The sequence below is a fragment of the Phasianus colchicus genome, chromosome 14, assembly GCF_987193195.1.
Source record: "Phasianus colchicus chromosome 14, bPhaCol1.hap1.1, whole genome shotgun sequence".
Classification (NCBI taxonomy): Eukaryota; Metazoa; Chordata; class Aves; order Galliformes; family Phasianidae; genus Phasianus; species Phasianus colchicus.
In genome coordinates this window covers 17,248,439-17,269,719 of record NC_143449.1, presented here as the reverse complement: position 1 = coordinate 17,269,719, position 21,281 = coordinate 17,248,439, and the positions used below count along the sequence as shown (strand labels likewise).

At 44.3% G+C, this 21,281-nt stretch overlaps 1 protein-coding gene across 3 annotated transcripts; it reads left to right on the top strand.

Moving 5' to 3' along the window:
* The first annotated feature begins 2,316 nt into the window (after positions 1-2,316).
* On the top strand, positions 2,317-10,089 carry AGTR2 (angiotensin II receptor type 2). Of its 3 annotated transcripts, none has more exons than XM_090150387.1 (3): positions 2,317-2,543; positions 4,569-4,700; positions 6,322-10,089. In XM_090150387.1, exon 3 carries the CDS (start codon positions 6,402-6,404, stop codon positions 7,518-7,520), a length of 1,119 nt encoding a protein of 372 aa, XP_090006513.1. In that variant the 5' UTR covers positions 2,317-2,543; positions 4,569-4,700; positions 6,322-6,401; the 3' UTR covers positions 7,521-10,089. The 3 variants fall into 3 exon arrangements, with proteins under 3 accessions (XP_090006513.1, XP_090006514.1, XP_031450054.1); XM_090150388.1 differs by lacking the exon at positions 2,317-2,543 and adding an exon at positions 2,588-2,603; XM_031594194.2 differs by lacking the exon at positions 2,317-2,543 and having other exon boundaries at positions 2,641-4,700.
* Positions 10,090-21,281: the final 11,192 nt, after the last annotated feature.

Genomic DNA, 21,281 nt, shown 5'->3' with positions numbered 1-21,281 from the left:
GCTTGGCTGGGACTGCTGTGTTGTGTAACAGAGACCATCCTCCAGCTGTAAATAACATCATTTATTTAGTTAGACAGGCTTTGCTGGCCAGATGCTGGTTCTTACCCTGATAGCAGAGGTGTCATGGCCTTGGCAAGGGGTTTGTCCTGGGAGCATCAGAGGAAGAGGGAAAGGTGCTACTGTCACCTTTGGGGCCACATCAAAGGCTTTAATGGTTGAACCTTTGTGTTTTCTGTTTTCACGGCTCAGCTGGGACTCCAAAGGAGCCAGTTTCCTGCTGGGCTCCATGTCCCCAGCCAGGAATGGTGTGTCTTGCCTCTAGCTGAAGCTTTGTAACTCAGGCTGAAGAAGACAGATCACTTGCCCTGATGTCCTTTTAATTCTACGCAGCCTTTTTGGTTGTTATTCCATTGATGTCGCCACAATTTAGCCCTTATTTAAGTCCATCTCAATCTCTCTCTCTCTCTGTGGTTGTCCCACTCCATCTGCTTGAAGAGTTTTCTGGAGTACATCATGCATTTGGCTGTGGTGGCTCATCCTTCTGGCACTGATGGAAAGGCTGAACCACTGCAGGTCTTCTGTCGAAATGCACTACACCCACACCATGACACGAGCGTGTTCTGCCTTTTCTTCACTAATTTGTCTGACATTTGGGATTTTCAGACCAGCACACCCACTTCAGAAATTATTTGTAGCTGATGTCAAGTGCCCTGCCTAATACTGTCGGCTTGAAGGAACTGTATTTTCTTCACAAAATGGAGAGTAGTTACAAGCAGCCCACAAGCATCCACTTCAGGATGGTTGTGCGAAAGGTTTGCTTACTTTAAACTTTCTGGTGAGCAAAGGTGAGATGGATGGAATCACTTAAAGTGGGAGATGATGTGATGCTTACAGTGAATGCAGTTCTTTTTTTTATGATCTCTGAGTTCTCTGGAGTTCTTAGCTGTTCCTAAAAAAGCACTTTGAGAACATAAAAAGAAACATCCTTTAAATGCTGGGTTATTTACAGATGTATTAATACTAGTAAAGCAGAGATTAGACACATGGGAGCTCTCTTCTACAGGCTGTTGGCATTGATCTGTTGGCTTCAGCAGCTAGTCTGGGGGAAGGGAGCAGGTGAAAACTACCTCTGATGAAAAATTGATATTTACAAATGCTGAACACGAGTTCCCAAGGGTTCCCATTGCATTCCAGCTGAGTTGGCCTTCATTCCTGAAATGCTTTGCTTTCCCCATAGCAGCATCAGTGGGAGGTGGGCTCTGTGCCCGTTGTGGACAAGTACTGATACCTGGTGTTTTTTATCTCCTCTGACCACAGCTTGAATCTGTGCAGTGCTTGGGCATGGAGCTCAGACCAGGCGTGCTGTGCTGCTCACCCTGAGCTGCCAGGGTGTGAGTGCACACACTGCTTCTAGTGGCACTGGGTGCTGTGTGTACCCAAGGTCATTTATGTGCTTGTTTTCTTTACTGCTTTTAGTAACTTGTAAAATGCTTGAGGCCAATTATTTGTACAAGCAATGTCATACTGGATAAGCTCAATCTTGGCAGTGCTATCGGCTGGACACAAACATCTCATTAAAAAAAAAAAAAAAAAAAGCCTTGAAAACTTTTTCTCCATATTGGATGTGGAAACAGCATCCCTCTTGCCCCTGAACTGCCTCTGCTGTGTGGCTGCAACTGCTTCAAACATTGTTGCCTTCTAGCAAATGAATGGGAACAGAGTTCTCTGGAACCATATGCTGACGGATCCCAGAGAGGTGGTCCTTATATTCACTCCAGTGTGGAACACTAAGGATCCACCACCTCCCTGGGCAGTCTGAGTTAGTGCTAAGCCCCAGCACGGCACAACAGGGGCTGCAGCTGCTGTGTGTGAGCAGGACTTGCTGCTTCAGATATCAGTTTTGAATGGGGGACTGCTCACAGCCATATTCTGAAAGGGATGTGAGGGTCCTCCAGAAGTGCACTGGGAAGAGGAGAAGTAGGCACTTCTATCTTACAATTAATCCCTAAAGAAACTCTTAAACAAACAAAAGTGGGAAGGAAGAATGCATATAAAAGTTTATGGAGTGCACAGGGAGCCTAGCTGTAGGAGGAACAGTTTTGGGGTGGGTGTGTGTGTGTTGCAGCCACATCACTCCCAAGCTGTGTGAAGGCACTGAGTCCCCATCCTCAGCTGCTGCCCTGGGATTGTGGTTTTTTGTGTTGTTTTTTTTGGGGTAGGGTGGGGGTGGGAGGGCAGTCAGTGAATGCTGCTATAAATCAGCACTGAAGGGATCAGCGTGTTTCTGACCCACACAGGGTGACTTGTCTTGGGGAGCACATTTACAAGAGACTTTTCTCTCTTACTTTCTCCAAAAGAAACAAATCCAGCCCGTGAATATGCTCTATAGCTAGATCCCATGTTGCCTCGAGAATTTGGCAAGGTTTAACCTCAGGAGCTGGCTCTGACTGTGTGCTGGAACTGATACATTGCTTGCTTGGAATATTCCATCCCTGACAGCAAGCACTGTCGTGCTAAAGACCAAGACCCAGGAACTGGACTGTGTTAGTTCACATTTTTGAAGTGTGCACGGTTGATCAGAAGTTGCTACTTGAATAGTGGACGTGAGTTTTGGGTGGTTGCTTTTTGTCTGCTTGCTTTTAAACACGTCTGTATAGCCTTGAGAGTAGAAAGCAAAGCCTGGGTTTGCTCAGAAATAGCAAGAGAAGGAACAAGTGACGCGGAAATAGAAGAGACAGAAGTTTTGCACATGACTAAATGGAGCTTTGGAGCAGAACTTGGGATCAGATAAGGGATCACATGCATTGAGCAATGACAGGGGGAGAAGAAGAGCAGGATTTGGCAAAGGGGTGCCCAAAGTAGGACTTCCATTGTAATGACTGCATCAGGTCCAGCTCTTTTCTACCCAGACATGTGGACCCAGAATACAGTTTTAATCTGTTTTTGTGGTAATGATAGAACAGGAAAGGCTGCCAGTATCTGTGAGGATCAGAAATATATCTGGAAGGGAAAATGTTAGATTTAAATCTAAACAATCTGAGGTTGTTATCTTTGCAAAATAAACATTCTCATGCTTTTGACTTTTTTTCCATGCTAACAAAGTACACTGTGGATGATAGATGAAGGACAGAGAAAGATCTTTTAGCAGCCGTTTGCATGCAAAAGAATTAGCAGCAACAACTCCTTGCTGAGAGTGTCCTGTCACATATGGTTGGTAAAATATTTAATGGATTTGGGTAAAAGTGAGTGCTGACAGCTCATGTCACTCTTCTGAGAGCCAGCAGTCCTCCAGACCTGTGGCAGGGTGTGTAAGAGGAGGGTTGGCTGCATTTCATTTGCTTTGCAGCAGGGTGTGCATCTTTTGCATTTGTACATCTGATGTGCTCCAGCTGACCTGGTTGGTGGATGTTTGGTTTGAAAAAAGGATGGAGTTCTTAGAACGTGTGTTTAACGCCCTTTGACAAAGTTATTATCTCCCAGCACTGGCTGTGGGATGTTTGAACTGAGTGCAAACTTTTTGTCTTAAAGCTTATTAGTTAAGTCTTGACTTTTTCAGCCCCTGAGCTATTATGGGTATTATTGTTTGCAAGGACAATCACTGGAGCACTGCATGGGGGGCATTTGTCTGCTTTCACCTGGCAAGTGCAGTCTGCCTGCAGAGCACAATGCCCATCTACCCCAGCAGATGGGCTGCTGCTGCTGCAGAGATCACATTCAGAGTACAAAATGTTTAAGGCTAATGGATGATTTCTTTGCCTCAGTGTTTATTCTCCTGCAGCCTTCTTGGACGAGGCAGGAACTTCTTGTAGAGGGAGCCTGGGGTCAGGCAGAGCATGAGAGGTGAGGAGGAAGCAGATGGAAAAACTCAGCTTTGCGTGGATGGGAAGTTAGTATGACTTCACAGTCTTGCTGATCTGCTAATTTTGATCACTGCGTTCCCTCACTGCAGCCTCAGATCCAAACCTCTCTCTGCTCTGTGGATTTTTCCTGCTGCCTTCTTCCCTCTGAGCAGTTTGTGTATCATTTCAAGGACTTGGGCAGCATCTTTCCCGTGCTACTGATTGGGAGACAGGCTCAGCGCCCTTACGCAAGAAATGCTGGTGTGGATGCTGTGATGTTCCTCTGCTTTCTGCCTCTGTGTGTTCACATTACAGTCAGTTCTGCCAGCACTAACAGCCTATTCATCTCTCAAGTGTGACAGCAAGTACCGGGACTCCATACAGTGTGTGGGAATCCCCCTGCCTGCAGAAAAGTACCAATCCTTGCACTTGAGCTCACATGTGTTTCATGTTCAATGGGGGGTGGTGGAGGTGGGGCAGAAGGGAGCTGTGTCTGGGTGTATTCTCCTGGCCCAAATGCTGCTGGAGAAACCTGCAGTGATATTTATGTGGATTTCCTTTTTCTTGCTTGCTTGCTTTTTTTCCTTTTTTTTTTTTTTTTTTTGATGTCTTGTTCCTCTCTCCTGATTTACTGCATTTGCTCACGTGGCTTTGAAAAGGGGGGTTCTGAAGGCGTTTTGCTTCCAAAAGGAAAAAGAGCTGGCAGGCATTCATATTTTACTTCTCAAGTTATGTAGGGTAAAGTCTCCCAGTGGGAAAAGGGGAGATATAAGAGAGCAGAGAGCTGGTGGTGATACTTGCCAGAAGGAAAACAGCAAAGAGGAGTGAGTTACTCTGGAGCTACATCTGGACCAAAGTGAGGTATGTTTTCTGTCTGTTGTTGGGATATAATTTTCACTGATTTTATACAGTTTGTGATAAAATGCCTCACTGTGTGTAAAAAGTAGGAATGACTGTATTTCAGAAACAGTTTCTAAGCTATGAGTTGTTTGTGTGCAGGGAAGGATGCATCTTCATCAACGAAACGTAACCATTAATGTAGCTAAAATCAGGTATGGTGTGGTCCCTCTATTAAGTCAGAGATACCAGGTTGTTTTTTCATACTACATCTGAGATTTAAGCTTCTGGCAGTTAATGTGTAGGGCTCAGGATGTCAGAGATAAGGGGCAACAGACCCTGCCCTGGATCTTGCTCTGTTTAAGACCTGTTTGATTAAACAACATGGGTTTGTGATCCTTTACCTTAAATACCAGCACGCTGCAGAAATATGTGTTAACATTTTCCTATTGAATTGTCATTATTATGAGACAACACAATTAAAATTCAATTTTGTCAGTGCATTCAGTGGAGTGAATCGCATATTTTGCATTCAGCAAATGATGAAAGGTTGTAACTAAACTGTTAATACAGAAAATGCTTTTGAAATGATCAGTTATCCTCTTTTAAATGACACATCATTACTCAATTCTGTTGTCTTCACTTGGTCAAAATTTCTGCTGCTTTAAGGGCCCTTTGAGAATTCTTAAATGCCTGACTGGCTCCATTAGGACTTAATTAAAAAGGAATTGTCTTTTCATTAAGTAAAATCATATCTTTGGGTATGATTTCTTTATTAACTAAAATGTCTTTAAGTTTGAAAAATGCTCTGCTTGAAGCGCAGGAGCAAAGACTGATCTGTCAAGAGAATCTCCTATTTCAGATGCTTGGTAGCTGTATTTTTCCCCACTGAAAACCAGTCCTAATCTTTCTAACTGAATGGTAAATAATGCTGTTAAATCCACTGCCTGCACGGACCACGTATTTGAATGTCTACTGCTCGTATCTGCATGAATATATTTCTTTCACCCTTCTAATTAAAAGTCTTTGTGGAAGCAAGAGATGTGGATTTGCTTTGATAAAGAGCCTAACAGTGATGTTCTGCAAAGACCCCTCAGTGTCCTTGTATCCCAGCCCTGTGAATTAAAAAGCAAGCTTTTTTTTTTTCAATAGCCTTACTAAAAGGCTGCTTTCATGCCTATGAAATCCCAGGGGATCTTCAGGTGTGAACGACTTGATCCCCGCTGGCAAGTGCTGCCTTTCTACATTATTTTAACTGTACAGAGTGCTGGAAATAGAATGAAATCCAAGGAAACGATTGCAAGGAGCTTCAGTACTGCCTTTTTTCTCAGAAGTTCCTGAAGTATCTGTAGTTCCTGAGTCAATCATCTCTCTGCTCCGCTGGCTACAGAAAGCACCATCTGTAGCAGCAGATAAAACCCAGCTGCTCGCTTTTCTGCCCAGCTAATTAAAAAGTGCCATGACCTCCCCAGTGCTAATTGCATCCTATTAGTGGGATTGAGGAAAGGAGTCCAGCAGGGTTGCCTGATATTTCAGCTCTCAGCTTCCCGACATCATTCTAAGTGATTTTATTTTATTATGACTATGTGATTCCAGAACTGGAGTGGCAGCAGTGTATGTCTCACGCTCATTTTCTGATCTGCAGGTGAGCGATGTGACAGCAAAGTGCTGAGTGCTGATAGCGCATGAATTTCCTACAGAACCTTCCTTTCTACCAGAACCAACATGCAGAGCAACTACTCCATGGTCATCACCACCAGGGAAACCCTCCAGATCTTCTATACAGCACAGGCAAACTCATCGGCTGCGTTGCGCTCACCGCCTCCCTGCCCACTGACCTCTTCCAATTACCAGTTTTCATTAATTCCAGCATTCTTCTCTGTGGTTTTTGCTCTGGGTTTGGTTGGCAATAGCGTGGTGGTTGTGGTGCTCTGTCATCGCAGCAGCCCCAAAACAGTTGCTAATATCTACATTTTTAACTTGGCTATGGCAGATCTGCTGTGTCTCGCCACCCTTCCCTTCTGGGCTGCCTATTATGCGCAGGGATACAACTGGATCTTTGGATCTCTCATGTGCAAAATCTCCAGTTCTGTCCTGTGTCTGAACATGTTTGCAAGCATTTTTTTCATTACATGCATGAGCGTGGACCGGTACCATGCAATTGTCCACCCTATTCGCTCCCAAAGAAGGACTCCGCATCAGGCGTATTTTATAGCATTGGTTGTGTGGAGCCTTGCCTGTTTGTCCTCCCTTCCAACTTTTTATTTCCGTGACACACACTACATTAAAAGCATGGAGGTGAAAGCATGCATTATGGCATTTCCTCATGAGAGTTACGCAGAGTGGTCTGTGGGAACAGCCTTCCTGAAAAATGCACTTGGCTTCTTCATCCCCTTGACGGTGATCACCACGTGCTACGTCTGGATCAGGAGGCACTTGATAAAAGCACAGGAGTTCAGCAAAAGCAAGCAGAAGAGGGACAAAGTCCTAAAGCTGGTGGGTGCTGTTGTTGTGGCCTTCTTGATTTGCTGGCTCCCATTCCACATTTTGACGTTTTTGGATGCCCTGGCTCATATGAACGTCATTGACAACTGTGATGTGACAGGAATCATCGACACAGCACTGCCATTTGGCATCTGCATGGCTTTTGCCAACAGCTGCATCAACCCTTTGGTGTACTGCTTTATTGGGAACCAGTTCCAGGAGAAGCTGCATCGCTTGTTTAAGCGACGAGTTTACCAGTTCAACAGCCAACGAGAGAGCTCTTCTTTGAGGAAAGGGAGCTGCTTCCGAGACACTGAGATAGCAGTGGGCAGGGAGAGGGAGCCTGAGTCCTTGCTGTAGGCATTGTGACATGGGGCTGTGTCAGTACAGCTTCTGCTGTGGGGACACTCCTCCCTCCTGTTCCTTTCATTTTGTGATTATTCAGTCATCACCTATTTGAAGGAGAGTCTTTTTCTCATCCATGAGGATCTGTTCTTCCTTCTTTTCCACAGTGAGCACTCAAGTTGTATGCAGAGGGAAGATTCTGGCTAGGAACTCAATTGATGGCATTTTAAGTACCTGCTGATACGTGACTGGGATCAAGCAAGTGCTTAACGTAACACAGAAAGAATAAATATACCAAAGAAACCTGGCACTGTAGCTATGACTGCATAGGTATTGAGCATCACATCCTGGCTAAACTGATTTTCTAAAAGAGATTCTCAGTTGAGAATGTGTAAATAAAGCAGTGATGATACTTTTGTACATGTAGGACATTATATAGACTTTAGTCTATATATTTAGTCTTTCCTATAGAATAGGAAAATATTAGACTTTTATTATATACATATATATAGTTTTGAAAGTGTATTGTTAAAGTGTGTTAAACATATCAGATTCCTGCTCCTGCCCAGTATCCTGAGAATACATGGAGACATGGATCTACAAATTGCCAGAGGCAGGAGAGCGTTCCTAGGGAAAAGTACTACCACATGCATGTTTTTATGACTTTCTCATAGCAGGTTGCAGGTTTACAGGACCAGATGGTCCTTAGCTCTGCTCCACTGTGGTCACTTTTGATGGTAACAGCCTGGGAACTGAGCATGCCAAGTCCTGGTGCTACGTGCATGAGTCCCACACACTGCCCAGCAGATTCAGGGAAAGGGCTTTCTGATTGTTCGGACTTTTGCATTTCAAATGTCAATCACTACTGTAATTTTTAGGGACTGTATCTTAATACCCATAAACAAAACAATGGTGGGACTTCTAAGTCTTACCCTCATCTCAGTGCATACATTTGTAAATAAGAGAAAAGGGGAAAAAAGAAAAGTATTTGGCAAATAGGGATTTTATTTTGAGGTCATGTTAGGTTATTTAAAACTTGCTTTTGTAAGATATTGATCCTAAGCACCAATCTAGATCCTTTTGAAAGGATCGTGTTTGATAGGCTCATAATAAAAGAGGGATCTGATAGCACTGTGATCGCTTTCCAGCAGGCTGTTCCCAGGCTGAATGACCCAGAGTGACCAAAAGATTGCTGGCTTCAGGGAAATCTGTCCAGCAAGTTACTTTTGAAGCTTGTCTAAGCACTTCTGGGTCCATAGGTCAGAAATTAAACATGCTGGCAGGGTAACCAAGATTCTGGCCTTTCTGAAATCCCAAAGCTGGTTGCTGCCTGGAAGCCATGGGAACGTGATGCAAGAGCCATCCATCACTGTTAGGGTGAGGGTCAGTTTCTTCACTGGTGCCATGAGAATGGGATTTTGTGAGGAAATCTGCCAGCCTCAAAGTGATGTGGGATGAGAAGGTTGTGTGGAAGCGGGCAGAATGAACAACTCCTTCCTGGTGGTTCCTGCCCTGGTGTGGTGTTCTGGTGATGGGGGGATGTGGTTGGAGAGGTGCTCGTCCCAGAAAGTGGAAGAGGCGCCGCTGAGTTTCCCCTGGAATGTTTGTGTTGAAAATGTTCCGACGAGTTAATAGCGTCTGGGGCGTCGGATATTTCTGGAAGGACAAACTGTTAATTGCCTAGCAGTGAGCAAAACAACAGCAGTCATGCTACAGCAAAACAAATAATTATATAAAGAAAATTAGCAGGTGTTCAAAGTGTCCGGCTCAGAGAAGTAATAAGAGGTTATGGAGCCTTTTTACCTTTACTGCTTTACAGATTAGGTCAGTAATGAGCACGGCTGTGCCACTAATTGGTAATGTCTGTAGTCACAAAACAAACTACAGGAGCTGACCCCAATGCTACCTATCTGCTACCACGCTAAGGCATGGGTTTAGTGTGTCAGTTTGGAGCTGCTCAAAAAGAACGGCTTTTAACAAGTCTCATGCCTTCTGCCTGATGCACAAACCTTCACAGGTAGGAAAATATGAGAGGAATCTGAAGTCTGGCTGCGGTAGCATTTATGCCTGCGAGGGGCTGGGAAAGCTTTCCGGATGAGAGAGCAGCAAAGCAGAATCTCGCATTGCTGCAGCCAGAGGGCAGAGATTAGCGAGCGCTTCCTGGGGCTGAGGCGGTGCGTTCATTGCTCTCTGCTCGGGAAAAGAAATGGAAACAAGGAAAGTTAGGTGGGAGGTGAGGCTGAGAGGGGAGGAAAATCACTTCTTTCAAAAAAAGCCTACCCAGAAGGTCACCTTCTGCAAGAATGGCAGAGCAAGAGACCCTGCTAGCTTGGTAGCGACATTTCTGCTGGCAGAATATTCTGTGTGTCTCAAATAGGTCGTGAGTTTGAGCACCTTGGTAAAACAAACAGCCCCAAAAGTCTGCAGAGGAACCTGAGCTGGGAGTCAGGGAGGTGCTGTGTCAGAATGCTGCTTTATTTTTAGAGCAAACTGAATATGGGTGAGATCTGTGACTTTCTTACGCTTGAGTTTCTCATGGGATTTTTCAGGCTTAGCTTCAGTGTGTTGTGTTTTGTTTGTTTTTTTTTTTAATTTCTGACAAAGAATAGACAAAAATGTAAGAGTTTTTTTTTTTTTTTCTTGCAAATTTAGAAGCTGTTGTTTTCCTTTTAAGTGAACAGTTCCCTGATATTTGCAAATAATTCCAAGTTGTACGATGCTACAACCTTTCACTGTCAAAACCCAAATTCCCTTACATGCCCCAGTCCTTTACAAGTCTTGTGTTCCCATAGGGATTGCCAGAAAACAGCCAGGCAGCCCAAGGAGCTCTGTGGAAGCTGGGGAGCCCCACTGGTGCTGCTTTGCTGCTCTGGAATGATGCACACAATTTTTACCAGGGAAATTCAAGAATGTGTGTGGTTGCTCATAGTCTTACCTGCTCTGTGAGTGCAGTGAGATGAATTTCTGAGCAACAGTTGGAGTTCAGAGGGCTGTGCCTGCTCCGTGTATCAGTGCTGAAGAAAGCCTGCTGCGGAGGGGTGAATGATGCTCTTCCAGATGGAAAAGTTAATGGGTTTGGAGTCAAAGCTGAGTGGCAGCAGCGTTTGTTTGGATATGGGAATGTTCTGGAAGAATTCTGGGCCTGTCAGTGTGTTCTTCCCCAGAGATGGCTGGAAGGGATGGGTTTTCTTCAGGTTCAGTTGGTCTCTGTCATAGCTGTACATATAATCCTATTTGCTGCTTCCTTTTCTGGCCGTATTTGATTATCATGAGCTTAAATGAATTGCAAAGAGCCTTGATCCAAACTGAGCATCCTGTGTGCATCTCTGAGTTGACTTTAATATGCAACTTCAAAACATGTAGCAAGGAAAACCACTGGCATTTATTAGCACAAGCCAGTGCTGAGTGGTGAGCTAAATGCCTTGTTTATTTAAGATATACAATAAGAAATGTTTGGTACAGCATGTTCTCCCTGAGAAGTCAGTGCAGCTTGAGCATGCCCTGGAACACACTCAGCACATTTGTCCTGTTCCTCAGGCCAAATTATGGGCAGAAATATCATCTTGCTGCCCCATGGCCAACTGCCACAGCTTGGCAGCTGTCTGTGACGTGTCCCCTTCTCCTGCCTGTGGGGCACAGAGAGCCAAGGGCCGAGCGAATTGCTGTGCTTCCCCATGAAAATGAGGGCTTTTTGGATATCGTATGGGAGTTGTTTTGGCAGGAACACAGGAAAGACGCAACGTGGAGATGAGGTGGTCTGGCAGCCTTCTCTTGATGCTGGCAGGCTCACTGCTTGCTTTTTGACTCTGCTTCTCTCAGAGAAAAATGAGTGCTCTTGTTGTGATGGACTGTGCAGCTGTCCTGGGCTGTGCTCTCCTCATGTCTCTTGTGGTTTTGCCTTACCTGTATGGTGCCTGTAGGTGCAAGGAGCTCAGGGCTGCTCTGTTTAGCATCACAAACCCTTTGCCCCAGATACAGTGGTTGACAGATTGCAGTGTTTACTGAGGCGCCTAACTGAGAAGCAGTGCTCCCCTGTTTTGGTAGGTTTCTCAAGAAACAAGATGAAAGAAGCAATAAATTCAAAAGAAGCAAGAGTCAAAACAGGGACTTGCTTATTGGGAAAGCACAGGTTTAGTGAGAAGAGATTCAAGTGATGCCTAATTCTGTGGGATACCCAGCCAGCAGCCAGCCAGCAGCTTGGGTGCATTTCCCTCACCTAGCCAGGTGCATGCAGACCTTCTCCCACACCATCATTTCCACAGCTGTGCTCTGCACCACTCTGCAGCATTGGAGTGCCCTCACAGGAAGCAGGGCTGGTTGTTGGTGGGCTCATGTGCAGAAGGAGGTGCATGTGTGGCTGGAGACAGCAAGGACAGGAGCTGGGAGCTGTACCTCTTCTACAATGGGAGCCCAGAAGCACCTCCCCACAGTACTTGTGTCCTCTGTAACCCACGGGATTTCCATCCACTCACCCATCCATCCATCCCTCCATCCATCCCTCCATCCCTCCATCCCTCTCCATGCCCAGGCTGTAATCCTGCCAACTTCAAGTGTCAGCCCTTACGTCTGTAGACGGTGGTGTAACTTCCCTCAGCTTCCAAAAACAGACTTTTTTTGCTTTGCTGCCTTTCTGCCCCTGGCAGTAAGCCGGGGCGAGAAGCCAGAGGGAGACTTACATGGGTGATATAACTGCAGTCCTTGCTGAAATGTTCCTGGGCCCTGGTCTGGAAAGGGAGTGAGCCAGCCCTGCTTGCTGCCTCGCTCAAATGTTTGCTTTCCATTTCCTCTGCAGCTGAGAGAGAATCTGAATTTGATACTATAAGCTCCAGACTGAACACTTCTAATCCCAAAAACATTTTACAGGATAAACCAGAGTGATACAGAAGAGGATGTGGGTCGTAACACTGATTTTCCAGCTGTGAGATAGATCTGAACCTATACCTTCACCCCTCTGACAGCCAATAGCTCTTCTGTTTGAGCAAACATAGGTATGCAAAGCTCCACTGTATTCCCTAAAGACAAGATCTAGCGTGAGTTTTGGTTCCAAAATGCATGAGTCGAAATGTTGTATTGTTTTTGCAGCAAATAAGAAAGTCAGTAACAATATCCAACTCAATGTGCTGCAGTGGTGCAAATGTGACATACCCCATGCCATGCCCTCCCCCTAACCCCTGTGCTTTGCCAGCAGATGCATGCAGTCAGCTGGCAGCTGAGGTTGGAAGTGGGGAGCCATCCCTGCCCCACAGTGCCCTGCTTGACATGGTGCAATGCCATACACAACACACAGCATCTTTCAAAAATGACAGAAAACCATCTGCATTAAGCATTAGGACAGTGTCCAAACATGCAGTCCTTTTGCAATGACAGGAAAGTGAAAATAATGAATACAAACTGCGCAAGGCATGCAGCTGTGTCGTGACAGAGTGGGAAAAATGGAGTAGCTACTGCTACCTCTTGAGAAAGCAAAGCACGTTGCACAAAAGCAGCTTAAACTCTGTTTCTTCTCGAATCTTTGATGAGGTGATGGTTATATGGCATGTTACTGTATGGGGTCTTGCAGAACATGGTAGGTGTTCTTTGCAGGTGCTAAGCAGCGTTACTCTGTGCTCCTTCAACTGCTGTGGTTGGTAAGTAACGTCAGCAAATAGATCTCATGACCTCATGCTGCTAACAGCTGACCTTGCAAACCCCTTCACTGACTGCAAGAGATTCCTTCCAAAGTAAGGACAGCAGAATTTGGTTACCTGCACAAATCCCTACTGTTGTGAACTCAGGGATTTTAGAGCATCCTGGATCCCTTTGTAACATAACATGCTGGATGTCCTTGTTTCACTGTGTCAGTAATCTCCCTTTAGATGAGTATGTTGTGCAGAACTTGTTCAAGCTTCTGTGGAAGAGGATTCCACCACGTGCTATTCAGTATGCAGTAAATATGTCTGACAAAAGTCTAGATGGAAATGTACTTTCAGACCCAGATATAATTCATGATATGATCAACATATCAAATAAGGGAAAGATTGGTTTTTCTTTCCAATGTGGGGTAACAGACTGTTGTCTGGCAAAGAAATTATACAACCTAAGGGAGTTGTTTTCAAGGACAAGTCTGGAAAAAAGATTGGAGAGTATAATATTAAATGTACTATATTAACCAAGGGAAGTCCCATGGACATCACTGGCTCTCAGCCCAGGATTTGGCAGTGATTTCATTTTGATCCTTTTCCCCTAAAGAGATCTTTCTTTCATCCCAGAGCTGAAATTACCCGGAAAAGTCAGGAATGTTTATTCTTTCAGCTCAAAGTCCAGATTGGATCTGAACTGCAATAAGACTACAAGCTTGTAGGGGCTCTTCTGCTGAGGTTTACTTTGCAGGCAACTCTCTCCAGGAATTGGGGTACTGGAAGGATGGGAATGTTCTTAATGGTGGGCTTGTCTGTAGCTGCAAGAGTAGACTTCATGCTGAAGGCAGGAGCAGATTTTATCTGTGCCCAAGCTGGGGTGGTAGATCACATTATTACTGGCTGCTAATGCAACATTTGGGTTAAGCAAGACTCTCCTCAGGCATACCATCAAATATATATATATATAAATAAATAAATAAATAATAAAAACAAATTCTGCCATTTGAAAAGAAGCCAGAGGTTCGTGTGGAACGAACAGGGTGGATTCAGCACGAGGGCAGGTTGAATGCCTCTGAATAATTGCTGGGGAATGTATGCAGGTTTTCCTTGGGTCGCAGAGCAGGTGACAGTACTGAGAACATGTTCTGGTGCACTGGGACACAGATAGCACGTGGCCTGGTGAGCCACACTGATGCAGTTGGAGGCACATGAAGAATGGTTGTTCCCAGAGCTCCCCCCTGCTGTGGATCCTGCCATAAATCTTTGTTGTGTTGGCGTTGCTACCTGTGCTTCTCTCACGATCCTTGCCATAGCCGTGACTGCAAGGATGTGTGTTTGAGCAGCTTAAAAGGTAACAGCAAATCCAGTCACTTCTAACACTGTGTTTGAACAGCTCGTAAAGATGTAGTGCAGTGCTGACAGCATCTACAGGAGCGTTTCTCTGTCCTGCAAACAAGCTCAACTCATTTCTACTGACAGAAGATGCTGCTGTTCAGCCACACCATGGCAAAGCATGCTTTATTTCCTCATGTAATCTCACATCACAGCACATACTGCTCTAAAGACTGAACGTGCTTGCAGGCATTTGTTTAGCACAAAGTTCATTCTGCAAAAGCACGGTGCTTTTGCAAGAAAGCAATTGTACTTTCAAGTGGTTGGGAAATACTGAAGGGCAAATTAAGAACCCTTGTCCTGAAGCCATTTTGCCAGATTGCTCCCTTGCTGTAGGCAATGCCTTATTTCCTCATTAGCTTCTTCAAGAAAGCTGAATGCTCCCATAAAACTATTAGGTGCTGGTCTCTGTTAGAAGCTTCAATCCTGTTAGGATTTTACTATCCATCTGAGTCTCTTAAATGCTCCGTTTAGCACAATTCTCTGCTTTTTCAGTGGGCAGAAAAAGGATATGATTGCAGTGCAGATCTTGGTTCAAAGAGAGAGGTGAGGCTCTGATGGTGCTTTTGGAAATTCTTTGGGAAAGCCTAAGCAGGGAAAAGAAGAGCAACAATTCTATCTTCAGATCCTTTCTGTATGTTCTCATATCTGAGTTGGATGAAGAGAGATTCTTTTGTGGTTTTCAGGGGTAGGATACTACATGTATCTCCCAGGACGTAGCTGTGTGGATGAGGCATTGTTCAAAGCTTAGGCTGTTAGCCAGGATACTCTGTTCCGTACTCTGATTTACAGTGAATGCATTCCAGTTGGGAAACAATGGGCTATTTTACAATAAGGATCTTAAATCTTAGCTGAAAAAAGTTCTATCAGTTTCCTTTTTTTTCCTCCTTAAGTCTCTAAGTCATATAAACACATATCAGCCCTTCTCCAAAAGAAGAGGCCACCTAATGCTTAATTACTGCAGTGGAAAACCATTTTCTTGAAAAGTATGAAATAACGACAGTACACTACTAACATTAATTATTTTTATTAAAAGGAGAGAGTTGGACATGGAAATTCAGATTGCAGCTGGCTGTGCTTTCAAGCATTCAGCATCTCTATTTCAGGTGTGGATCAGCTGCTCGTCGTTTTGTCTGATTTGGCAGTGTTTAAGTTACTGGCAGTTTGCTGTGGCACTCAGAGGAAAACCAGTTCTGCTCTACCTGGTAACTTCACTGACATATTTGTGAAAGCTCCACCACCCCATAGACCCATATCAAAGCTGAGAGAGAGGTGAAGTGTGGTTGAACAAAAATGTTCAGGAAAGGTAATTGCTGGCACCAGACCACCTGTATGGAGCTGCAGAAATCCCTGTCTGTTATTCTCATCAGTGAGCAGAGCAGGATCCTTGGCTTCCTTTATTTTCAGCAGTGAGAAAGGATCCCCAGCAGTTTGTTTCATGGGCCCTTTTCTCTCTGTATTGACTTTTAAGGGAGCCTCCTGAACGGTTGGAGGTGGGTCTGAACGTATGGGTTTTCCACTTCATGTTTCTTTGTTGTCCTCTGGAGATAATTTGGTTTTCACACACTGTCTGCACAAGGAAATTGGGCTCCTAGCTGGCTGTGCATAATCTCACTTGGATGAGAAATGTAGATGACACGGGTGGTTCCCTAAAGCACATGTCAGATCATCTCTGTTAAATATTGACTTTGTGCTTTCGGTGTTTGGCTGGTCTCTCAGTGGTACCCTTGCTTTCAAAGGCATCTGCTGTACTATAGGTGCAGTATAGTCTCAATACAATCACCTTGTCCATTGAATTGTGTTCAAAACACCTCCTTACTGCAGATATTCACTATGTTCCATCAGGACTTTGTTTTATCAGTGTGTGCAAGCACAGGGGATGCGAGCCGTGGACTAAACAAGTCATCAGGTGTGGCCCATATTGCAGTCCTGGTGGTGTGAATGACAGTAGGGTCAATTTCATTTCTTGCCTACCTAAAATTTCTACATAGAAATGAAATGAAAAGAAGGCAAGATTCCACCTAAGACTATAGATTGCTAAAGAGCAGCACGGAGGTCATCAAAAGCTCTCATGAAATATTTCAGGTGCATACTTTATTCTTTGCAGGTGATGATTTATCCGACAGAAAATGTTCATTTTTCATTAACTTTATAGGCAGCAGTGGGATGGATCTCCATGGCTTTTTCCATAGCACGGCATGAGTGCAATATAACCAGAGTGTAAGAGCAGTGTGTTTGGCTGTGTTCATTGCAATTAGCAGTGCTCCTCTGGCCACCTTCCAGGCAGCAATGCTGAGTTAAATAAGTTGTGTTTTCAATATGTACAGTCACCCAGAGCAAATTTGCTGGGCCTTTCTGATATAAATTTAACCTTCTTCTCTCTGAAACAAAATAATTCCTTCAGTAAATAAATACACCAGGCAGATTTATCAGCAGCAGCCTTTCCTTTCCTGCAGCTTGCAGTGTCCTCCAGTGTTCTCTGTCTTGTGCAATCGAGGAAATGTTCCTAAACCAGTCACATACAAGAACTGAAGAAATGCCCCAGAGCTTTTCTGATAAGCTTCAGAATTCCGATAGTATTAATGTCTTAACTTTCCAAACGTGAAGAAATAATATAGATAAAATTACACACAGAACAAGCACAGAACGCAGACAAAAATGCCACATTTCAGCCAAGAGGGAACATTCCTTTGTGAGGTTATTTTTAACAAGATGCCATTAGATTTCTTTCTTTCTTTTTTTTTTTTTTTTGTAGCAACCTCCAACAAAGGCTAAAGTTAATATTGAGAAATACATTGCTGCCCACCAGCCACATTCAGTCCAATAACTCCTGATGAAAGACAAAAGCACCCAAACTTTGCTTTGCTTTCCCATTCCCACCCTTGCTTTTCTGCAAGCCCACTGAAGCCAGCTTTTAGAAGCTCCAAAGTCAGCATTTCAGAGCTGAACTTGACTGTCCTTGCCTCAAGCAGGGTTAGAGCCAGTCACCCTTGTTAGCAATTATCTCATCAGTTCTACTTTTTTTTTTTTTTTTTTTTTTTACTTATAGAAACTTACATTTTTATCTTGCAAATCTCTGGCCATCTCTACTTCGGCATCTTTCTATCTGGCTTAAGGCTCTCACAGTGCTTTTGTACTGCATTCCAGGGCTGAAGGTAGATTTTGTGTCTGATTTACCCACCTCTTGCCTCCTGTGCATGGTTACTTTCCTACTCCCAGTATTCTTTGGTTTCAGTAGAACAAGGCAAGATTTACTTTTTGTTTTTCTCCTGATAGAATACATGTTTTGCTGTTGATTTTGGTCTTCTAACATAGCACGGTACAAATGGCAGGACAGAAGACCTGGTTCTTAACCTTGTAATTGTTCCAAATGTGTTAACATTGTCTTCCATTCCATAAATCCATTACACAAACAAGCAGAGCAGTGCTGGGAGGCTCCTAGCATATGTAACAATTAGAGAGCACTACACAGGAATCCCCTCTTGTACTCCATTAAATAAACAAACCCATCACCTAATTTGGCTGTCAGTTTGCTGCCTACACTGCAAAGTGGGAAGCTACAGCTTTTTTTCCCCTTCAGCTCCTTGTTTCCTTTAGCTGCTTCCGATTGTCTTTCTCCATTAATTTTTATCTCTTTCCACTGTAGGAAAACTAGCGGAGTTTGTCCAAGATTTTTTATCCTGTAGCTTTATAAGAGTCAGCTCCTTTTTCACAACAGCCTGAACTTGTGTGAGTCATAGAAAGCAATTATTTGTGTAGGTGTAACTTGGGTGTAATGCTCCCCTGGATCTCTGGAGAGATTGCAGAGAGAAAACTATCCCCAAATACTATGGCATTAAAAAAATCTGCCATGTACTTCCTGAAGAACTGGTCAGGTGTTGCTTTAGTGTGATCCTCTAACATTTTTGCTGCAGGGCTTAATCCTCTGAACAGGCATTTGTCTAATTCTCAGCAGTGTCCTCAGGGACACCAATGGCAGTGTTTCCTTTTCTTTCTCCCACCAGGAGGCATGTTGGGCTTTTTACTGTCACTTGGTTTGATGATGGGAAGGAAACTGCTGCTGGGAGCACCTGGGAAGGGTGTGGGGTGAAAGGTTGCTGTTGTATTTACCTTTGGATGGAGGGAGGGAGGGAAAGGGACTGCTCAGTGTTTGTTTTTTGATCTGGCAGCTAACAGGTTCCTGTTATGATTCTAGCTCTTTGGAAGTGTTGTCTCATGCAGTCGGACTCTCCCTGTTGGGCAACAGTTTTGTTGCTCCTTGGGAACTTAACTGTCTTAGAACGGTGCAGCTGAAGCACAGAGTAACAACAGGGCGAGGGACTACACAGCTGGCTCCTGTCTTGGGCCACTGAGTGACCAGGTCTAATTGGAGCAGCTGGGAAGGGTTGGCACTGAGTGCCAACTGACACTCAGGTGCCAGCAGTGCTTATCAGCTGAGGAGTGTGAGGGCAGAAGCCTTTTAGGAGAGGTCTTTCCTACGCGGGAGGAAAGTTGTTCGTGTTCTCTTTGCTGTTGCACGATGGTGGGTGGGTTGCTATGCCAGCCTCAGTGCACACTGTGCCCAAGTGCCCCCCAGTCATACACAGTCATACCAGATGCAGAGCACGTGCTGGTGGAGGCAGACTGTGGGGATTGAACATTCCTGAAGTGCAATCCCAAGAGAGGATGGATGTGGTAGGATAGGGAACTGGGAGGAAGGAGGAGATCTCAATGACACCTTTACTTTCTGCTTCAGCAGAAACACCTTTATCTTGAAGTGAAATCCTCCTTCCTCCACCCTTTCAGTGAGGTCATTCAGTGAGGAATGTGCTTATGAGTTTTGGGAGAGAGAAAAACACCCCCTCCCACACCCTCAGAGCCTACGCTGCCCTAAGACTTAATAGCATGTTACCTGCTGGTATCATGGTAATTTCATGAGAGGTTAAACAGTATCATTTGTTACTAGCAGCCCTCCCCACACCAGTCTGGGTCTGCTATCAGCTTCTGAGAGACTGCCAGAAGTGCAGCTTCAGTGTCTGGAAGAACTGCAGAGATGGGCATTCCCCTTGTATATGGTCCATTCTACCTCTGGTGCGATCCTTGAGCAAGTATTGGGGAGCAAGCTGGCACACAATCAAGCTTTGCCTTCTGATAACATTTTGCTAAAGCATCCCACATCTGATCAGGTCTAGGATTCCCAGTCTGAGGCTGGAAATATAAATTTCAGGTGGAATTGTTGGTGGGTGAGGAAAAGAAGGAGGTTGAGACATGCATTTTGGTTGAACAGCAGAGAAGCATCTGCCTCTTCACCCCACTGCATTCAGATGGAGCATGAGCTCTGGGCTCTGCTTGTGTTTAGGCTCACCAGTTACTGCAACTGAAGACTACATATACTTATATATACAGCTTTTTGGGATAATCACACGTAACTTTTAACGCTGTACCAGTCTTACTGAAGAATCAGACAGGTGCAAGGTCTGGAGTTGTCCTGCACTGCATAATGCTATGCAATGATAACCTTAGGTGAGATATGTAACACATACTGTCCTCCCTGTTTTATATAAGAGGAAACAGAAAGATGAAATTGCCCTCTCAAGCTGAGTGTCTGCATTCCTGGCATGTCCCAGCCTCCTACATCCTCACTGGCAGCTGTGGGTGCAGAATGAAGACAGAAATTGGGCAGCAATGTCAGATTCAAATGGATGTTCTTAGTTTCAAGCTTGATGCTCTGTCAAACAAGCCATATGTTTCCAGTTTAAAAATTTGTAAGAAGTGTATAAGCCATGAGAAATATGAAACTATGCCAGTAATTCCATTTATCTCACCTGATTTTGCAATAATAGTAACAATAAAATTGTCCGCTTAGAAATTTTGAGATGTTTGAGATGTGAGTTCTTTTCTTTGGAATCGTGAAGAGCTGAAAGTTTGCTCTTAAACAACTTTCTGGTAGCTTCACTTCTAAAGATCAGAACAGCCTTATTATTATTATTATTTACTGGATCAAGCATTTCATGGCTTTTTAAATGTAATTTTTATAGGAATGTAGAACTTGGGACACTTTTTAATGAGCAGAGCCACAGCTTTTCTTAGCAATGTGGTGGATAGGAAGGTAAAATTACAAAGTAAGACATCTAGTTCAGAGGATTGCATTTGACAACTACCAGTTATTGTTAGAGTTTCTGAACTCAGCCTTGAAACTGCTGTGGGCACAGCATTACCAAGATGTCTGCACCCCTCACCATAAGGGCAGGTGATGAGTTCCTCCAGTTTAATCTCTACAGTGTTTGTCTTTGGCAATTGACTTGGATTCAGCCATATGCCTCGAGGGCAAGAGCAACTGTTCCAGTATTCCCTGTGGGAATGCTCAGTCTTTTCTGGAGTGACGAAATCCTGATCCTGCAGTGCCAGTTCTGTTGGCACTGCCTTGATGTGTACTTTGTTTGCTGTTCCCTGGCCCTTAAATGATTTCCGCTCATTCAGGTCAGACTGTTGCTACACTGGGGGATTCCAGTTTGTAACAGAATGAATAGTTCTGATCAGACTATTTTTATTCTGGTTTTTTCCCCATTTCTTTCCTGGAAATGGTCACCTTGCTCCCTCCCTGCCTTTGGTAATCGTTCTGTAATCATATGTGACCTTTAGAAGTGTTTCCTTACCAAAAGCCTAATCAAAAATCTCCATACAGTAACAATTTATTTTGTCATTACAGTGTTTTAAACAGCCTGTGATGATTGCCTGCTGTGTGGTTTTAACACATCAGTGTGCATTGCTTCATGCAAAATTACTG